Consider the following 15,102-nt stretch of genomic DNA (forward strand, 5'->3'; position numbering starts at 1 on the left):
GCATAAATTGTGGATTTTTCCATCAAAGTAGCTTTCAGATCTGTTCTCTCTGATCTATTTCTTCAGCCACATCTTTTCACATGTAAATGTCATTTTTCCTCAACTACATCATAAATAGTTTGAGAATAAAGACCACGTTATATGTATCTTTTTGTCCTCTATAGCACCTACCACAATAGCATTTAGTAAGTATCTGCTGATTGGTTGATGGACACATGTAACACAAACTCATATCTCAAGGGCATCCTTCTCGCTCATCCCCGCCCCCTCACCACCCCCACTGCCCAGCCCCCAGCCTCCTCACTGGAAGGCAAAGGTGCTGCCATAGAGCTTCTTGGCGGTCCGGAACCGAGCCTCCTTGGCAGGAGGGCTGCTCAGCAGGAGGAACTGGTGTGAGGTGTGCATGAACTTCAGCTGCTGCCCAGGGTGGGGGTGGAATCAGGAAAACAGAGCAGAAATCGAGATCAGGGAGGGAAGGGTTGGGGATAGGGAAAAAAATCAGGCTTGCATTAACCCCACACAAGGGAAATATGCTAAGGCCCAAAGACTAAGTTGATGGACAGACCAAAGTAGGCAGATCCAGGACCAATATGGTTAGCTGGCTTACAGCCCCTCCCTGCCCCTCACCAGAAATTTAAAGCATTTAGAGAGAGAATGGTCACTTACCCTGCTGAGAGGTAGTTTGACAATGTGTGACCTGTTGCTAGAGATGATCCTGGGAAGAAACAGAGAAAAAAATAAAAAGGATAGAATAATTATCTATTTAAGCTATTCTTCCTGAACAAGCCAGTCTTCCTCTGCCTTTGGGAGAATAAACAAGGATTCCTGGGCTGTCCAAATTATGTGAAATGTCAAGGTCACTATCTGGATATTCCTGTGGGTGATAATGCTTGTGAATAAAAAGGTAAAAAGGAAGGTAGTAACCAGACACAAGCTAATTACTGGGGAGTTAAACAATGGATGAAAAAAAAAAGGAGTGGGAGGAGTGCTGCTACAAGTAGGGAGTAAAAAGGGTAGAACAAAAGGAAGAGCACAGAGGCCACCTACAAAAAAAGAAAAGAAAAAACAGAAAGAAGAGGTCTGAATTAGAATGGTGACAACTTATACCTGGGATTTAGACTCAGATTCAGACCTGGCCTCAGAAGCCATCCTTCCTGAGCTTAAGAGAAAACATGAAAGCTCTCAGGAATGGGGAGAAATGGAGAGAAAGTTACTGTCTAGGCTGGAAAAAGAAACAGAAGAAACTAGAATGAACTTCCTTAGGAGTCAAGGACAGACTAAGCTCTATATAGGCTGAACACAGAAGATAGAAGAGAACAGACATAAAACACTGAGGGCTCAGCAAGAGAGCACTATCTCCCATGTAGATACAGTTTGCTGTTGTCTTTGTTTTTTGTGCCTCATCATGTACCTGTGATGCCACCTCAGATGGTCTATGCCTAGTTATTCCTCAGGCTAAGAGGGAGAAAGCTGTTGCACTGAGGAAGTACTGAAGGCTGACTAGGAAGAGGGAGGCAAACTAGAAAGGGAAAGCTATGCCAGGAAAACAATAGGAATTGAGATCAGGAATGGAGGGCAGCAGGGACAGTCAAAATCTTGGCTAGGAGAAGAGCACAGCAATAGTGCCTCAAGGCTCTGGACATTCTATATCATCAAGGAGGCCCAGAGACAGGGTAAGGGGATAGCAGGAGGAGACAGACCTCTCTGGATGCAAAGAAAACTTAGTTGAAATTAACAGTGTTAATTTCTACATGCAAAGGACACAAAAACCTATTGGTGGTGACTATAGTTAGTAACAATGTGTAATATTCTTGAAAATCACTGTGGTAATAGATTTTAAGTGTTTTCACCACAAAAAATACATATGCAAGATAATGCATATGCTTATTAGCTCTACTGAACCATTTTGCAATGTACACATATTTCAAAACATCATTTTGTACACTATATATTTTTTTTTTTTGAGACGGAGTTTCGCTCTTGTTGCCCAGGCTGGAGTGTAATGGCGCAATCTCAGCTCATGGCAACCTCCGCCTCCCGGGTTCAAGCGATTCTCCTGCCTCAGCCTCCGAAGTAGCTGGGACTACAGGCATGGGCCACCATGACCAGCTGATTTTGTATTTTTAGTAGAAATGGGGTTTCTCCATGTTGGTCAGGCTGGTCTCGAACTCCCAACCTCAGGCGATCCGCCCGCCTCGGCCTCCCAAAGTATTGGTATCACAGGTGTGAGTCACCGCGCCCGCCTCGGCCTCCCAAAGTATTGGTATCACAGGTGTGAGTCACCGCGCCCGGCCGTGTAATTTCTATTTGTCAATTTAAAAAATAAATTAACAAACCAAAAAAGAAAACAAACAACAAAACCTATTGCGAAACATGGAAAACCTAAAGAGAACTTGAAAAATCATGTCAGCTGCACATCGTGGCTCACGGCTGTAATCCCAGCACTTTGGGAAGCCAATCAGGAGGATCACTTGAGCCCAAGAGTTCAAGACTGGCTTGGGCAACATAGGGAGACTCCATCTCTATTAAAAAAAAAAAAAATTAGCTGGGTGTGGTGGCGCATGCCTGTGGTCCCAGCTACTGGGGAGGCTGAGGTGGATCACTTGAGCACTGAAGGGCAAGGCTACAGTGAACCATGATCGCACCACTGCACTCTAGCCTGGGCAAAAGAGTGAGACCCTATCTCAAAAAAAAAAAAAAGAAAACAATTAAAATAAGATTAAAAATAATTTTTTTAAAAGAAAAATCATGTCAGAATTTGTGGGCTTTTTGTAGGATGTGTTATTTTCAAGGCAAGGTATATCAACAAACTCCAAGAAAAAGCAGCCATTACTGCCTATAACCTTGGGAAGGATGTTGAAACCACCACTAAAAGAAGGTACAGGTTCCATGTCCAATAACTCCCTTCCTCCCCATAACCCAAGAAGGATGAGCCATTCTAGCCATACCACTGCAGGAGAGGATGGGCCAGGGGATCCAACTTGTCCATCTGTTTCTTGATTTCCAAATATGAGCCCTGTAAGACAATGGCCATAACGTTATCTCCCTGGAGAGGTGGGAGCCTACCTGCTTTCTGCTTTTCACAGAGTGACTATTAGGGTCCAGGGCAAGGTAGGCACCAAAGGCCACATAGAGGAAAAAGGAGATAGGGTTCCCACCCTCAAGGAGCCCTAGTCAGGCTGGGAAGACTCATAAATAAATATGAAAATGACTGAAGATGCTTACAAAACAACATGCAGGTGGGTCTCCCTCATTTTATGCAATTCCTACAGCCCTAAAAAGTTGATTGTAAATCAAAAAATAAATAAAATCAATGTCCCAAGAAGATTAGGCTAAGGAATCCTGTGGTAAATCTTTAAATAAAGCAAAGCGTCCTCCTGACAAGTAAATCATTCCTCCTAGGTGTATCTTATGTGTAAATCTCAACTGTGATATACAGGATTTGCTGAGAAGAGGCCCACCTGTAAATGAGTACAAATGAATGTCTATTCATGCAGAGATTGCAGACGAGGGGTGGGGAAGTCTGGTGAGGGACAGCCTTGAGTCAAAGGATGGTCACCGCTCCATGTGGCTGCCCCACCCCTAGAAGGACAGAAGATGTAGGCCCCTGTGTCTAGTTCCTTACCTTCAAGCCCCCCACCTCCTCACCCTCCCAACCCTGGACAGAGGTCTTTCCTTCACTTCTTAACTCCCTAAGAATTATGGCAAAACATTAAATATGAACAACTTGTAAAGGAATTAACAGCAAAGGTAAAGATTGAGACACAAAGACTAAAGAGAATAAAGAGTAGTAACAGAGCTAACAAAACAGAGAACAGGAATTGGGAAGGTTAAAGAGGAAAGACTAAAAAAAAAAAATACAGTGAGTAGCATCTCTAAATCTTCATCCCACTCCCACAAATTACAAACAGAATAGGACACTTGAACTGGGCAGGCAGAGGAGAGGGGACAGAGAGAAGGCAGAATACCTGGGTCATCTCCCGAATAGACATCACACTATCCAGAGCTTTCTGAAGCCGCTCATAATTCTTCTTCTGTGGAGAATCAATGGGAAGAGAAGAACCAAATAAAGAAAAGTGGAGGAAAGTAAGATGTGATGAAAAGGGGCTAGATGTACCAAAAAAGTCTAGGCCCAAGGAAACAACAGTATGTCATGGGAAGAGCATTAATGTCAGACAGTTCTGGGGTCACATGCTAGTTCTCTTTTACCGGTTGGGAGTAATAGGGTAAGTTATTTGGCCTCTTAGAACCTTTAGCATCCCTTTATGCAAGTGAAGATAACTCCTATCACCCCCGTAGAGATGTTCTGAGGATTAAATAACATATATAAAGAACTCTGTATAGTAATTACAGTAAGAGTGAGGTACTATGCTGGGTACTTGTGATGGTTAATTTTGTGTGTCAACTTGACTGGGCCATGAGGTACCCACTCATCTGGTCAACCATTATTTCTGGGTGTGTTTGTGAGGGTGTTTCTGGTTGAGACTAACATTTGAATCAGCAGACTAAGCAAATTGTCCTCCCTAATGTGGAAGGAACTTATCCAATCAATCGATGACCTGAATAGAACAAAAAGGCTGACTCCTCTGCCCTACCCCGCCATGAGTTTGTAGAGTTTGTAGGTATTCCTCCTGCCTGATTGCTTGAGTTGGATTATCAATCTTTTCCAGTCTTTGGATTTGAACTAAAAAAAAAAATTGGCTCCTCTTGGATATTGAGCCTTCAGGCTTTCAGACTAGAACTTACACCATTGGCTCTGATTTTTTGTTTTTTTGTTTTTTTGAGGCAGAGTCTCGCTCTGTCACCCAGCCTGGAGTGCAGTGGTGCGATCCCGGCTCACTGCAACCTCTGCCTCCCGGGTTCAAGCGATTCTCATGCCTCAGCCTCCCAAGTAGCTGAGATTACAGGCGCCCACGAACATGCCTGGCTAATTTTTTGTATTTTCAGTAGAGACGGGGTTTCACCATGTTGGCCAGGCTGGTCTTTAATTCTTCACTCCAGTCAAGTGATCCACCCGCCTTGGCCTCCCGAAGTGCTAGGATTACAGGCAGAAGCCACTGCGCCCAGCCCACTCTCTGATTTTCAAGCCTTGGGACTGGGACTACAGCTATACCACTGGCTCTCCTGGGTCTGCAGCCTGCTAACTATAGATGTTGGGACTTCTCAGCCTCCATAATCATGTGAGGCAATTCCTTATAATAAACCTCTTTCTCCCTCTCTCTCCATATATATCTCCTATTGGCTCTGTTTCTCTGGAAAACCCTACAACAGTACTTTACATATATTACTTCTCTTTTTTTTTTTTTTTGAGACGGAGTCATGCTCTGTCGCCCAGGCTGGAGTGCAGTAGTATGATCTCGGCTCACTGCAAGCTCCGCCTCCCGAGTTCACACCATTCTCCTGCCTCAGCCTCCCAAGTAGCTGGGACTACAGGCGCCCACCACCACACCCGGCTAATTTTCTGTATTTTTTAGTAGAGACGGGGTTTCACCATGTTAGCCAGGATGGTCTTGATCTCCTGACCTTGTGATCCACCCGCCTCGGCCTCCCAAAGTGCTGGGATTACAGGCGTGAGCCACCGCGCCCAGCCTACTTCTCATTTTTATAACGATCTGCAAAATAAATATTATCCCTTTTTACAAGATAAGGAGATTGAAGTTTAGAAAGGTTAACTGACTTGCCTAATATCCTTCAAATGGGGAGTAGCAGAATCTCAAATGGAATCCAGGTCTGTCTGGCTCCAAAAGCCCTTTTTCCCTATCATAATGTAACTAATATTAATTCTTCTCCCCTTTCTGTGTCAAACTTGGCTATTTATTTACTGAAACAGCTAAATCACAGAGTTTAAGAATTCTGTCCCTTATTCCAAGCCCTGTATATACCAGAATGTCAGCCCATAGTCTCCCACTATCTTTTACCATTTCTGTTCCTTAGCCCTGACTTTCTCAAGTAACATACCTTAGGGTTAAAGGCCAGAGTCTTGGGATCAGTGGGGTCCACCACAGAGGGATAAGGCTCAAAGATGATGCTCTTTCTAGGGGACTCTAAAGCTGCCCTACACATGGCCACCAGCAGATCCACCACCTTAGGGGAAAGGAAAAAAACGGGGCAGAAGCTAAATGATTTCGCAGTACTGGGAGTCACAGAGTATCCAGTATTTCTCTCTGATGTTCTTTTAAAAAGCAAATATGTTTAAGGCTTTTAAAATAGAAAATATAAGCTCATAAAAATTCAAGTAATACCAAAGTAATTAAAGAAAAGATTAAAAACCATCTTCCTGCCCTTAAACTAATCTCAATCCTCACAGCTAAGTACTAGTGAGTTTGATGTATATCCTTCCAGATAATTTTCCTACAGAAATATTTTCTTTTCTTTCTCTCTCATTCTTTTTTAAAGAGACAGGAGCTCACTCTGTTACCCAGGCTGGAGTGCAGTGGCATGATCACGGCCCACTGCAGCCTCGACCTCCTGAGCTCAAGCCATCCTATCTCAGCCTCCCACAAGTACTGGGATTACAGGTGTGAGACACTGTGCTCGGCCCTTTATTTTCTTATATGGACAATTTTACTACATATACTGTTGTATTTGCTTTTTTATATAACTATGTTAAAATTTTCTGTCCATAAACAATACCTATATAGTACGTCTACTCTAAGGATATCCCATAATTTCTTTAACTGGAGCCCATACAGATGGGGTTGTATCCATTTTTTATTTTACAAACAATACTACAGTGGATATTTTATATACAAAAGCATTTTTGGAAGTTAAATTCCAAGAATGAAATTGCTGGGTTCCTCTGTCTTTCTTGATCCCAATTCCCCAGCCACGTTTCCCTCCCCCATACCTCTGCTCCAGTGGCCACCTCCTCTGCAGCTCCAGACATGACGCCCAGTGTGTAGAAGGAGAAGACGCATAGTTCACGAGTACAGACAGCTGGCTGAAAGGATATATTAAACAGATGGTGGTGGGATGGGGTGTACAATAAGGTGTAGGCAGAGAGGGACAGTCCTGACCTCAGACAACTCTAAAACAGGGTAGGAATTTGAGGCCCTCTATATCAGGAGAAAACTACCAATAAAGTCTTAATTAAAATGCCTTACTGATAAGTTTGGGAGTTAACACTGTCTCCCCTATGAAGCCTTCCCTGATCTTCCTATGAAGTCAGATGTTCTCTCACCTGATTTTTAACAATGCTAATATCTCTTCTATAAACTTAATATACATTGTGATTTGTCTGTCTCCCATTTGGACTTAACAGTCCTTGAGGACAGCATCATATCCAATCATCTTGGTCAATATCTGATCCCCATTTTTAAATGTCAGGTGGACTCTATCCTAAATAAATATTCTCATATCCTCATCTCTCTAAACAGTACTGCTGAGATTTGTTTTCTGAGAAAAATCAACAATTTCTAGAGTATCAGGGTGTACAGACAGAATTTTACCTTGAACACAGACCAAGGAAGAAGGAAATAAAGGAGAGGAGTGAAGGGGACCTGGTTAAGGAAGAGGGTCATAGAGTAGGGACCAATACCTTCAGCATAGATCCATTTTGGAAGACATGCTGCTCATCACACACCACACAGTACTCATTCAATGTTGGAATCCTCTGTTCTGCATACTTCATGATCTGGGAAAAGAACAGATTCTAAGTCTTTTGGACGTACTGGCACACACAGATATGGGAAATAATTTCAGCTTTTTTTTCCAGCTACCCTCCATCCTCCCAGCCCCGTGCCTAAGGTAGGATATATTCTTAGGCTGTGTACTTACACTGATGGCCTGACTGCAGAGCTAAGACTGTATGGTATAGTAAAAATAAGAACATGATGTTTGATTGAGAAGACCTGGGTTAACATCCTACTTCTAATACTTAATGGCATATATAACTTTAAGCAAGTCAGTTAACCTGAGCCTTGGTTTCTTTGTTTATATAGCAGAGCATTATTCACCTCACACGGGTATTGCAAGAAATGAGATGATGTCCATGAAAGCATTTTAAAAATATAAAATGGGTGCTAATCAAACTATTAAAAGTACTTGTAATTATAGGCTGTCCCTCTGGGATAGGAGAGCATTCAATCAATTAAATGGCAGAAGGTCCTGAGAAGCCATTTCAACTACCTAGAACAATTAGCCAGTCCACTGGTCAAAACTACAGACAATTCTGTGCTAGGAAGATAGGAAAATCCAGAGCTAATGCAGCAATATCCTGCAGCGTTTTTTTGTTCGCTTGTTTTTTTAATGACACCCCGTCTTAACATAGCTTTTGTGCATCAATCAAGTTGTTCCCATTTCACATGATTTTAGGCTGGTAATGGGACATGCAAGAGACCTCATTCATTTAATGCAGATTTACTGAATGCCCATTATGTACCCAGCTCTGTGAAAGGTCTTCTTGATTATGAAATAAAATTAAAGGTTGTTTTCTCAGAAGCTGAACTTCAATAGGAGAGATGTGGCATGTTTATAAATTAATAACAATTCAAGGCAGCCCACAGTATGTGACACACAGGTGCCATATGAAACAAAAAAAAATCGTAACAGTTCAGTGAGGGGAGACATCACTTCTAGTTAATGCACTGGAGTAATGGCAATTTTATGGAAAAGGTGCCATCTGACTCTTGATGGCAAGAGGAAGATAGGAAGAATTACATGAACAAAGGTTAATAGAGATGCAAAAGTGAAAGCATGCCCAGGGAATAAAGAGATTTTAAAAAGCAAATGACCAGTAGTAGCTGAGCAGTGAAAGGGGTCTGTGAAGAATACTAAAGATCATTTGAGCAAGGGCTATTGGGAATCATTAAGGAAATTAGTGTCAATCTCACTCTCATCTCATGTCATATGAGTCTTGACACCCATACACTTAAAATTGGCAGTGCCTCATTGGCACTTGATCATAAGTGGTAAGTATTGTCTTTCTAGTAATGCTGTCAGTTTCTTGGAGATGGGAACAATACCTTCTTTCGTTCTACCATTAGTTCTGGAAGCAAAGCAATTCAGGAAGTACTTGATTGAGGAGCTGGGAGGTGTTAGGAGACCAAATGGGTCAGACAACAGGGAAGGGCTTTGGAGTGACAATTTTGACTTGATTACCTGAACGAGGAATCCATACTCCAGAGTGGGAATGTTCTTGCAGTGACCACTGACCTGGTGAGAGTAAAAAGACAGACCCCGTGAACCTCCTATGAAGCTGGAGCCTAGACAGACCTGACTCTTGCCCATCACCTAGGACTCTCCTAAAGCAGCTAAACCCTAGCTCAGAATCTCGAAGCTGGAAAGGAGACTTTTAGACATTCTTGCCAAAGGTTCTGGAAAGGGGCTCACCTGTCCTTAACCCTCCTTCAAAGTAGATGGCATAGGTTAGTACAGCAGCTACAGTTAACTACAGTCCTACTCACAAACTAATAAAATCATACATGACTTCTCCTTGAGATTCCCATCTCCAGACTCTCTGCTTCATGGCCTGTCAGAGAAGCTTGCCAGACAGTTTAGACGTAAGTTTTCTACTGTTAAAAAATGTTTTCCAGCTGGGAGTGGTGGCTAATGCCTGTAATCCCAGCACTTTGGGAGGCGAAGGAAGGTGGATCACTTGAGCTCAGGAGTTCAAGACTACCCTGGCCAACAGGACAAAAGCCCGTCTCTACAAAAATATGAAAAATTAGCCAGTCGTGGCATGTGCCTATAGTCCCAGCTACTTGACAGGCTGAGGTAGGAGGATCATGAGCCTGGGAGGCAGAGACTGCAGTGAGCAGAGATCGCCACTGCCCTCCAGCCTGGATGACAGAGTGAGACCCTGTCTCAAAAAAAAGAAGTGTTCCATTCTACTCACTCATGGTACATACCTAGGTTTGATTTATGATACCTAGACAACCGTACCCCCACCCGATTTTGAGAAACTACACTCCCACATTTCCACTCCCACCCTCTTGATAGCCAAGTCAAACCCTCCCCAGCCCATGTACCAAAGGAGAGGTCCGTGCTGGGGGAGGGAGGCCCACGTGCTGAGGGCACAGGAGACCTGCCTGGGGGCTGGGAGGGTAGCCAAACACTTCCACTTTGGGGTTCTTCATGGTACAGGAGATGGAACGGTTCATGAGGCGCCCAACCCGAAGCTCTGGTACACCTAGTTTGCCTTTCAGCATGGAGTCCTGTATGATAGGGAAACTGGGAGACCTGGAGAGAGAGAGCAAAGAGAAGTGATAAAACTGGGGATTTCATAGGAGCCCTGGAGGGGACTGGAGATAAGTGAGCCCTAAGTCAAAAGTTGTAAACCAAAGAAAGACAAACTCATATCTGAGGAAAGTTGCATTGTATCTTAAACACTACTAAAACAAGTAGATCACGCATCTGAATTAAAATTTTTATGTCATCATCTGTGGGTTCTTCACATTGGGACACTGAGGGTGGGCAGAGGCAGAGGATAGGTTATTATGTTTCTAAGCCAAGTATGGAATAATCCATTGGAAAGGCTGCCTGTTTTTCTTACTGAGAGAGAGAGAGAAAAAAATAGAGAGAGAGAGAGAGATTGTTAAACGCTGCGCTAGGCAAGAAGTAGTTGCATCCCAAAGGGCCTAATATTGACTATCTGACTGTCAACAATGATTCCTGGGAAGCTACAAATCTGGGTTTGTGTCTGCCTTTGGGAATGTCTTCTGATATTCCCAAAATGTAGACCTGGGGTCAAAGAATGGAGCAATATTTATTTCCAGAACCTAGCAAGGAATTACTGCCTGTTGTCTCACACTTTCTTCTTAGGATGGGGAAATGGATCAGGGCAAAAGAACAGAAAGATGGAAGATTCAGCATATGTTTCTCCAAATACTTATCATGAGCTAGGTATTCTGTTTTACATAAAGGATTAGGTATTAACCTCGGGTAAGGAGTAGAAAGGTAAGGACACATAGGGAACAGGACCATGTGAGTGGTGTCAGTAGTTAAAAGAGACAGAATTCAGGGAAGAGAGGAGACAGAAAAGTTTATGTAATCAAGAAGGTGGGGGTGGGGGCTATCACAAGGTGTTTACAGATGATCAGCTTTAGGGAGCACTTACTTGGGGATGGGTGAAAAGATGCTGAGGCCAGCTCGGAACTTCTTGATGGTACCACTTGCCTTGAACCAACTGTGCCTCTTCTCCTGCTGGGTCTTCAAGAAATCGTTGCTCAGATGTTTCCATTGTTGGGATGTAAACATACCCAGGATCCTGAGGGATCAAAAAGAATGAGCTTAGGCAAGATGAGGCAGGGTCAAGAAATAAGGACTAAAGAGAGGCAAATAATCTAAAATTCAGACCCAGGGACTGCAAAGCTAGTTGTGGTAGGGGAATGTGTATCTGAAGACCCCTTAAAATGACCTTAGTAAATAAAAAAATCACCATCCCAGAGCACCCCTTCACCCTAGAGGGTGAAGAGCCTCTAGGCCCTAGAGCCTAATGGCCAGAAAAATTCAGAGATGCTTTGCCTTTAGAGTGAGATTTCAAAGGTGAGCCTTCAAAGGCTGCAAAGCTTGAAATCTATTGCTAAGAATGACTATACTCTTGACAGGGAAACAGAAGTGGTAGGATGGAGGTGAGTACCACTCTGTTCCTTGTGAGTCATAAAGAAAGGGAGTAGGGACATAAGGGGTACTGACATTGTTAGGTGAAAAATTATATTCTCAAATTTATGGTTTCCAATTTGAGCTGCGCCCTTAGCTAGATTTGTCAATCCTTTCACTTGTCCTTGATCAGTTCTCTCTAGCATTACTTTAAGGTATTGTTCTAAATCCTTATTACCTTCTTTAAGTTACTGACTTCATCTACAACCAACAACCTCTCTTCCTTCTTAAGCCATCAGATATCAGTTCCCTTAATTTTCCAACCCTACTATAAAATCTACTTATATTTCCACCCTACCTTGATCCTTCCATTTTCTGGAGGTAAGGTGACCCTTCTACCTAAGATCAATCCTTCAACTTGTGCTCTAGATCTCAGCCCTGACTTGCCTTTTTAGGGACCTTGATGTGTCAATCATTCCCCTTTCCTGTCAGTTCCTTTCCCAAAGTCAACAAAAAATGTCAACTTTCTGCACTTTAGTCTAGTTAACCTCTCCCTCTTGCCTTCCCATCCCCACCCAAATTTCTCAACCCATACTCATTGTTTCTATGTTGTTGCCAACCACTCACCTCTCAACTTTCTGTATTCTGGTTCCTACCTTCACCACTAAAATTGTTCTCATCCTGATGCTAAATCCGATGGAAACTCCCAGGTTCTTCCCTTATCTTCTCTGGCATCTGGCCCTCCTTGCAGAACCTGCCCTCCTTTGTCTTCTGTGCCACCATTCTCTTCCTATTCTACTCTGACCTACCTGCAGTGTTTCTTCTACCTCTGCCTACCCTGGTTTCTTCAGGATTTCGTCTGAGTGTTTAAGGGTATCTTGTCCTTGATCCTATCTTCTTTTCCCACTATCATGCCCTCCTTTGGCAATCTCATATTCACTGGCTGTAACTTCTTCCCACACACATTGATGCATATCTTCAACCCTAACCTCTCCTGTAAGTAGCAAATTGACATATACTCCGGTAAGCAGCAAATTGACATTTCGGATAAGCATCTCTACCTGCATATCTGAAAGTTACCTTTAAATAACATGTCAAAAATGGAACTAATTACCTATCCTCATCCTGCAAACCTGCTCCCTTCTCATATCCCTATTTACACTGGTGGTATCACAATTTACCCAGACATCTAGGCTGGAAACCTAAATGTATTTTCCACTACTCTTTGGCCCTTATGGCTATATTCAATATATCTAAATCAGTCTTCAAGTCTTATTGATTTTATACCTCACAAATCTTTCTAATCTATCTGTCATCTCCATTCTCACCTATAATCACACTTTAGCTCAGGCCTTTAGCATCTCTTGTCTTGACTTTTACAAAAGCACCCTATTACACTAGTTCTGGTCTCTTGTCTCATCCCCTCCTACCCATTTTGTATAATGCTACCAGAATGGTTTTTAAAAATAAATATGACCACGTCATTTCTTTGCCTAAACCCTTCAATGTTCACACTGCCTACAGGATAAAAGTCCAAGATCCTCTCTAACTTGAACTCTTCCCTATTCTCTGGCTTTGGCTCCTACACCCCCAGCTTGTATTTTACCAGCAATATTTAACTACCTGAAGCTCCCTACACACATACTGCTTTATGTGACTAAGCCCCTGCAAATGTTATTCACCCTCAGAATCTGTCTGCATGGACAACTCTTATCCATTCTTGAAAATTACTAATCATTGGCTGGGTGCGGTGGCTCACACCTGTAATCTCAGCACTTTGGGAGGCTGAGGCAGGCGGATCACTTGAGGCCAGGAATTTGGGACAAACCTGGCCAACATGGAGAAACCCCATCTCTACTAAAAATACAAAAATTAGCCAGGCATGGTGGTGGGTGCCTGTAATCCCAGCTACTTAGGAGGCTGAGGCACAGGAATCACTTGAACTCAGGAGGCAGAAGTTGCAGTGAGCCAAGATCATGCCACTGCACTCCAGCCTGGGTGAGAGCAAGACTCTGTCTCAAAAAAAACAAAGGAAATTATTAACCATCACCCTTTCAACAGACTGAGTCACTCTTCAGTGTCCTTTCTAAACCTCACATATTCACCTGTATTAGAATATGTATCCAGTGGACTCTATTTGAAACTTCACTGAGAGTGGAAAATATGCTTCATTTCTTTGTATACCAAATACTTAGCTTAATGCTCAACACATTCAATAAACTAAAATTGAGTTCCTAGAGACTTACTCTGAAGAAACCACTAGAGAAATATGAATAGCATGACTCTGATTCCAGGGTAGTAAAAATGCTAAGTAGTGATGAGCCTCTTTTATCTCTAGAAAGTCTCAGGTTCTGACACCCAAGAACCATATACTCTCTCTCCACAACCTTAAATCTGGCTCCCTAAATTTATTTTAGCTTTTCCTGGGCATATTTCAGAAAGACATTTTTGGAAGGAGGCATTCCATCCAAGGCTCTGCCTGTCCATCCATATATTTCCATCTCTCTCTCCTTCCTTCACATGTCCATGACCAGAAAAGAGCAAAGTTCTTACTTTTTCAACTGAAGACCCAGCCCAAATCCTTCCTTATTTGATGGCTGGAAAACCTCAATTGATGGTTCTGCAAAGAGAAGAGAAGGCTACTAGTAAGTATGTATCTCTCGTCTTCCTGGAGTCCAAAGCTCAGTGGAATAGCTTCTGTACATTCTAAAGATCATAGCTGCTGGGTACTCTAAACAGTAATGGTGGAAGAAAAAAACATCTGAGGCAGAGGGCAGATTCTAGAAGCTGTCGTATGAATCTGAAATATCTTCAGGAGGATGTTGAGAAAAAGAGGAGAAAGAAATTTTATCTGGAACCAGAGAAAACAATGTCATTAGGCAAGAAGGCCTTTAGGGAATGGTTATTAGGTGACAGGGGATGAAGATACCAATTACAGGGGACTAAAAATCCCCTACCAATAGCCTGCAGATTGAGCCCAAGGGCCTTGTTCCTAATTTTTTTCTACCTCAGTTAACTTAGGGCTTTGGATTAGACCACACTCAGACCACCCACTTGCCCAAAGTCACTGTCTTTACCTGGTCCATCTAGGTACTGGGAGAGAGAAAATCGCAGCCTCAACACAATAGGTTCTGTCCGGAGGACCTTCCAGGCTGTAGAGACTTCCTCCTAAAAGAAGAAGGGAAATAGTTTCCAGTTTAGCAACATAGAGGAATGGACCTGAAATTTCCCCTATATGACACACACATGCACATGACAGTACACACCACTGTCTGCTGATGGTCTAGGAAAGACAGAGATGAAGAATATGTGCTCCAAATACAGCACTCGGGAACAAGACTCCTGGCCTACATGACAAATTCCACAAGTCCAGCTAGACATGTTGTTGGCAGGTACTAGCCCCACTTACATCGAGGAAGCTGATGTTGATGTGGAGGTCAATGTCCACGTCATCGATAGTTCCATATTCTCTATAGAGATACAGGTGACAATAGGTGAGACTCATTAAGGGAGAAAGAAGGGAATAGAAATTGAGGTGGAAAGAGAACTGAGCCTGGGGACAGG

General features: G+C 42.9%; 1 protein-coding gene across 13 annotated transcripts in view; it reads right to left on the reverse strand.

Moving 5' to 3' along the window:
- PARP6 (poly(ADP-ribose) polymerase family member 6) overlaps window positions 1-15,102 on the reverse strand; it is a 31,575-nt gene that overhangs the window by 9,423 nt on the left and 7,050 nt on the right. For 4 of the 13 annotated variants that reach the window (XR_008513463.2, XM_024232132.3, XM_063716009.1 and 1 more), the window contains 13 exons: window positions 14,948-15,008; window positions 14,616-14,706; window positions 14,092-14,158; window positions 11,057-11,206; window positions 9,969-10,179; window positions 9,100-9,153; window positions 7,538-7,633; window positions 6,848-6,940; window positions 5,959-6,084; window positions 3,969-4,034; window positions 2,949-3,016; window positions 667-715; window positions 305-414 (listed from right to left, as the gene is read on the reverse strand). Coding sequence is in view for 11 of the 13 variants with exons in the window: in XM_024232132.3 (XP_024087900.1) it covers window positions 305-414; window positions 667-715; window positions 2,949-3,016; window positions 3,969-4,034; window positions 5,959-6,084; window positions 6,848-6,940; window positions 7,538-7,633; window positions 9,100-9,153; window positions 9,969-10,179; window positions 11,057-11,206; window positions 14,092-14,158; window positions 14,616-14,706; window positions 14,948-15,008 (1,242 nt within the window). In the remaining 2 variants the exon portion in view is untranslated. 13 annotated transcript variants of the gene reach the window in all.

Source organism: Pongo abelii, chromosome 16 (genome assembly GCF_028885655.2).
Source record: "Pongo abelii isolate AG06213 chromosome 16, NHGRI_mPonAbe1-v2.0_pri, whole genome shotgun sequence".
NCBI lineage: Eukaryota > Metazoa > Chordata > Mammalia > Primates > Hominidae > Pongo > Pongo abelii.